At 50.3% G+C, this 6072-nt stretch overlaps 1 protein-coding gene across 1 annotated transcript; it reads right to left on the reverse strand.

Annotated features, from left to right (window-relative positions):
- Positions 1-892: 892 nt before the first annotated feature.
- LOC103646021 (probable L-type lectin-domain containing receptor kinase S.5) lies at positions 893-3572 on the reverse strand. Its single transcript, XM_008670761.4, has one exon. The coding sequence runs from the start codon at positions 3226-3228 to the stop codon at positions 1153-1155; it is 2076 nt and encodes a 691-aa protein (XP_008668983.1). The 5' UTR covers positions 3229-3572; the 3' UTR covers positions 893-1152.
- Between the last annotated feature and the right edge of the window lie 2500 nt (positions 3573-6072).

Genomic DNA, 6072 nt, shown 5'->3' on the forward strand with positions numbered 1-6072 from the left:
CTAGTAATTGATGAGTGTTTCATAATGTCTAACTTACTCCTGTATTATTCGATGTGTTCGACGAGACAGAGAATACTACATCCTCTCTTCTCTATTAAGTTTGCTCCTAAATTTTAACGGTTTGGTGCTCCAAGGATTTAAGCATAGGTTATAGGAATTAGTCAAGAAGTATGGCAGAAAATAGATACAATAGTTACCCAAGGTTATCTGTCGGCTACAAAATAGGATGACATGCCAACACTACACCACATTACATTTTTAATAACTTGCGGTTGGTCAGTAAAATTGGCTTTACCGACCCTTCGTCGGTCGATAAATGTCTTTACCGACCAACAAGATGAATCAGTGTAACTGACGTCGGTAAAAGTTTTACCGACCGACCAAGTTTTACCGACCCTCTGTGGGTCGCTTTATGTACATAATTACCGACCTTCCTCCTATCCCTACTAATAGTATTACCAACCCTCCTTATGTCCCTACTAATAGTATTAACGACCCTCTTTTAGCCCCTACTAATAGTATTAGCGACTCTCTTTCGGTTAGTAACGATTCAAATTACCGACCAACTATCAATAGGTACCATCTATTTTCCAATATTTACATAATTATATAATGTAATGTTGGAGGTATACATGAAGAGAGAACATTAAATTTAGGTACAAGACGTTGTAGCATTTATGTTTGTTGGAGAGTCTAATAGGGTCCAGCCCTATTGTCTATTGGGATCAATATATTATTGGGTGTTTGGTTTATATGGATTAATTTTTAATCTCTCAATTTTATTTTATTTTAGTCCCTAAATTATTAAATATAAAAACTAAAACTCTATTTTTGTTTTTATATTTATCTATTTAGGGATAGAAATGGAATAAGATGAAAAAAATAGTATCTATAAACGAAACATCACTTATAATTTATTCGATCAGGGGTTGATTGAGACATTAAATTATCTCCTATTTAAATTTAATTTAAATAGTAGAAAATTTAATCCCCTCCTATCTATCTCAATCCACTCAAACCCAACCAGGCGCTGTGACTTTTCGTCCCGACGGTTTTCGTAAAAAACAATATATAAACAATTCATGATCCGTTTTGACAGATGAAACTAATTTGGGAGTAGTATGTACGTATGTGCAGATCCTCGCAAATTCATCACCTTCCCGTGAAGGAGGTGGAGGACAGGGAACAGAAACTGCAGTGCCCTCCGCCTCCGGTGAAGAGAACCCCGACATGCGCCAGATCGATCTCCTGCCGCTCGCCGAAAGGAGGCCAAACGAACGCAGGCTTCAGGAGCGGGGGTTCCGGCGCCTCGGCTCCACCAACCAGCACCTGCACCGACGTCCGCATGGACGGCCTCTCCCTCGGGTTCGGGTGGCAGCACGCCAGTGCCAGCCTCACCGCGCGGTCCACCTCCGCCGGGTCAAACTCGCCGACCAGCGCCGCGTCGGCGGCGTCCTGCGCCCTCCCTTCGCCGTAGAGCCGCCACGCCCAGTCCACAATGTACATGGGCGGCTGCCGGTGCCGGCCTCGCTCGAAGCTCGCCTCGTTGTCGTGGTACGAGCACTGCACGGGGCTGCTCGGTCGCCTCCCGCTGACCACCTCCAGGACGAACACCCCGAACGCGAACACGTCCGTGTCGAGGCTGGCGCGGCCGGTGAAGAAGCTTTCGTACGCCATGTACCCGCGGGTGCCCGCCACCGCCTGCGTCGAGTGGTGCGTCGCGCCGTCACGCTGTATGACGCGGGCCAGGCCGAAGTCGCCCAGCCGCGCCTCGTACTCGCCGTCCACCATCACGTTGCTGGCCTTCACGTCCCGGTGGAGGATCCGCTTGCTGCTCCCGTGGTGCAGGTAGTCCAGCGCCGACGCCACACCGCAGACGATCCTGTACCGCCGCTCCCATGTCAGCTCAGGCGTCGCCTCCGACGCCGACGCCGGCGCATTACTTATTGCTCCGGCATCGGCGTACAGGTGCCTGTCCAGGCTGCCCATGGGGAAGTACTCGTAGACAAGCAGCAGCTCGCCTCTTTCGTGGCACCATCCCATGAGCTTCACGAGGTTACGGTGCGACAGCTTGCTGATCGAGTTCACCTCCGCCACGAACTCCTGCTCCCCGCGATTGGAGTTGCCACTCGTCATCACCCGCTTCACGGCCACGTTCACGCCCATCCTCTTCAGGTAGCCAAGGTACACGGTGCCGAAGCCGCCTCTGCCGAGCTTACGGTCAGAGCTGAAGTTGGCCGTAGCATTTCTTAGCTCCCTGAACTTAAATTTGACCGGGCCTTGCGCGTCGATCATCTTCTCGAGGTTGCGGTAGGCTAGCCTTCTCGGACGCGTCAGCCTTCTCCACACGCAGAACGCCAGGAACGATCCGGCTATGGCGAACGGGATCAGGTAGGCGAGAAGCAATCTCATCTTCTTCCTGTGTCGCCATCTGCCGTCTGCATCGTCGCCTAGTGTTGTGAAATTCCAAGACTTGATCTGATTCAGCTCGGTGAAGTCGCCGGTTGAAGCTGCAAAGCCGACGGTGATGTCGTCCGTGAGATACTGCGACAGGTCACCGGCCCAGGCGTACATGAAGCTGTACGTCTGTACCGCGACTATGCTCAGCGTCGCACCGTCGTACTGTATGGTGACCCAAACATCAGCCCCGCTCGACAGCACGATGGAGAGATTGCCGACAGGATACGCACTGGCAGACTCGATGCCGTTGACGTCGAGGCCGACATGGTTGTCGTCGTGGTCGTGCTTGCCACTCTTCCTCGTGTCGAACTCCACGGCCACGATCCGGTTCGCCGGCGACCCGTCCGTCTGGCCGTTCACTAGTCCCAGCCACTGCCCGCTGCTGTTGCGGGGCAACTCCGGGTTGTTTGTGAGGATGAATGCCATACCTTCTCCGGTCCCGTTCCGCGGGACGATGTTGAGCACGAACTCCGTCCTGAACGACGTCAGCGCCGTCCGCCTGCGGTTCCACAGCTTGAGGGTTTCCCGCGCGTAGCAGACTCGCCCCGACCGGTGGCGCAGGTCTCCGGTGCTCGGCGTGATCTGCAGGGCTCCATCTTCGATGCCGGCGCCGGGGGTGAAGCTGAAATCGGCCTCATTGGCGGCGCCGAAGGTGGGGTAGCTGAACTGCAGGCAGCTGCAGGTGCCGCAGAGGACCAGGATGGCAAGCGTTGCAGAAGCTAGCAGAGCGAAGCGCCGCCTGATGCCAGTATGGGACGGGGACGCCATGGCTCCCTGCTGTTTCCGGCGAACTCTCTCCAATTCTATGGGTTATGCTTATGCCTCGTGTAGACTGAGGGCCACAAAATCGCGGCGAACACGTAGAAGTCTACTTTCGGAGCCCATCATCAGGAAACAAAATGTGTGCATTGGACATTGGTGCTTGTCAATGTGAACTGAATGAAGATGCGTAACAGTAGACTTCTGCGCGGCAGAAACTTCACAGAAATGCAACCCGCAATACGCAACGCCAGAAGACACTTTGACTACGCAAACTTCTCCTGAACTTTGACTATGCAAACGGCGGCTTATCTGTCATAAACATGGAGATTGTTTAGCATCTAGTACAATAAGTCATCCTCGTCGCATAGAGTATTTATTGTATGTAGGTACGTAGTACTCCGTAGTTTTTATTGTAGAAATGCAAAAGTTTGGTAATGAAAATCTGATTATTGACATGGGTATCTTCGTCAACGATCTCAGCGTTCTGACCAGCGCCGTGGGCCGTGGCGACTGGCGACCGCCCCTCTTGCCATCCTCCGGTCTATGGCGGTCAGCCGGACTCGAATGGGGCTGGTGCCATGCCAGTGCACCATCCCACTCTCGTGTTCGTCTGCGTACATATTACAACAGACTTCACAGCCACATCACCTTTTTTATTTCACAATTAACTATTCATACTGATTTATTTCAACACCTAAAAATTACATAACATGAATTTTTTATTGAATTAAAAATTAACTATTACATAATACTTAAATAAAATTACATATTAAAAAAACTATATGATATGAAATTGTGTGTAAAATGAGCTCCAGCTAAGCGAGAGTATTTATAAATGGACTGAGAATGAAATTTATGATTTTTTTGCATTTTTTGAATTTTTTGGACTCTAAATAATCACCAATGGCTAGTACGCGTGATACTGATGTGGTCCATTTAGAAACTGTCAAGTTACTCTCACCTCACCTCTCTCGTCTGCCCACGCCCACAACAATGTGTCGCCTCTGTACTGCTTATCCCTCACCCCTCTACCGCCCAAACGTGTTGTGCAGTACGGGCTACAGTGAGGTGGCAAGCCCGTTCTCGCCGAGCGACGCGGCCATCGCCCGAGGCTGCCCTCCCGCCCCACTCTCGGTCGACCCCGCCTCGGAGTGCCCCACTCGCAGCCTGCCAAAAGCCTGTCCATGACCTGTGCACAGCAGGGCACACCTCATCTGCCTACATTAAATGTGGTTGGGCGACCTTGCTTCCGGTCAAAGGCTTGTGCCACGCGTCAACGGGCCACGCGACGGCCTCAAACCTCTTTCTTAAGAGGAGAGTGGGGGCCAAGAGCGCATACTGGCTTGAGGACCTGGGCCCCTGCCAGGAGTCCAGATGGCACACATGGCAGTTCGAGACCTGCCTGCAGTGGGTCCGAACGTTACACGTGGAGGTCCAGGACCCGTCCATGGGGGTTTGGGCGCCATACGTGGACACTCGGGATCCACTTAGTGAGAGCACCTAGAGGGGGGTGAATAGGTGATCCTGTAAAACTTGAAACTTAAGCCACAAAAACTTGGTTAAGTGTTAGCATAATAATCGCCAAGTGGCTAGAGAGGAGCCTCAACAAAACACAGTAACCACAAAGATGTCAATCACAGAGATGGCACGGTGGTTATCCCGTGGTTCGGCCAAGACCAACGCTTGCCTACTCCACGTTGTGGCGTCCCAACGGACGAGGGTTGCAATCAACCCCTCTCAAGTGGTCCAAAGACCTACTTGAATACCACGGTGTTTTGCTTAGCTTTTCTTAATCGCGTTTGCGAGGAATCTCCACAACTTGGAGCCTCTCGCCCTTACACTTGAAGTTCACAAAGAAGCACGGAGCAAGGGAGGGATTAGCAACTCACACAAGACACAAAGATCACAGCAAATACGCACACACAAGACCCAGACTTGAGCTCAAGAGACTAGCACACTAGAACGGAGCTCAAATCACTAGAATGTCGAACAAGTGCGCAGGAGTGGAGTGTGAGTGATCAAGAGTGCTCTAGGAATGCTTGGTGCTCTCCTCCATGCACCTAGGGGTCCCTTTTTGTTGGGGACTTGTTCTCAAATGCTATGAATTAAGAACAAGGCAACATAGAGTGTTAAATGTCAACATCCTTCGTCCATGAAACATTATTCCCTTGAGGATAATGAGCCTTGGACGAAGGCTGATAAGAGCATAATTACGAAGCTTAAATTTTCGTAATAAAATTTCAGTAGAAATTATAAGATAACATAAAATAAAAGGTATAAAAGGAATAAATAAATCATAGACGAATTACATTATATTTACTTATTGAGTTATTGAATACAATAATACCTCTGCCTTGGCAAAAGGTTGGATTCCAAAAGATGCGATTGCAATTGCTAGAATGCGTGAACAGTAACGGAATACTGTTCACTATTTATAGGCACAGGACACAGCCTGTGAGGAATTACAAGTATGCCCCTTATAAAAGCTTACAACATTGACTCAGACCTTTATGGACTAAAAGGTCATTCTATGTTTAAGTCGGTTTGTAATGCCGAAGCTTCACGAAGAGGACCCTTCGGCTATCTTATGCTAACAGCTTCAGCCGAGGACCACTTCTTTCTATAAGACCTTCGGCGACGAAGCATAGACCCAACACTTTTATAGCCCCAAGGTAGCTAGGAGCCGTTGAGAGCAATCTGGGAAGGCAATTCTTGCCTTCTGTCGTCTGGCGCACCGGACAGTCCGGTGCACACCGGACAGTGTCCGGTGCCCGATTTCTTTCCTTCTACGGCGAAGTCGACCGTTGGCAGCCAGAGAGCCGTTGGCGCACCGGACATGTCCGGTGCACA

Source organism: Zea mays, chromosome 2, assembly GCF_902167145.1.
Source record: "Zea mays cultivar B73 chromosome 2, Zm-B73-REFERENCE-NAM-5.0, whole genome shotgun sequence".
Lineage (NCBI taxonomy): Eukaryota > Viridiplantae > Streptophyta > Magnoliopsida > Poales > Poaceae > Zea > Zea mays.

What these genes read in the sequence shown, in the direction of transcription:
- LOC103646021 (XM_008670761.4), bottom strand. Translation starts at nt 3,228, where the DNA reads ATGGCGTCCCCGTCCCATACTGGCATCAGGCGGCGCTTCGCTCTGCTA.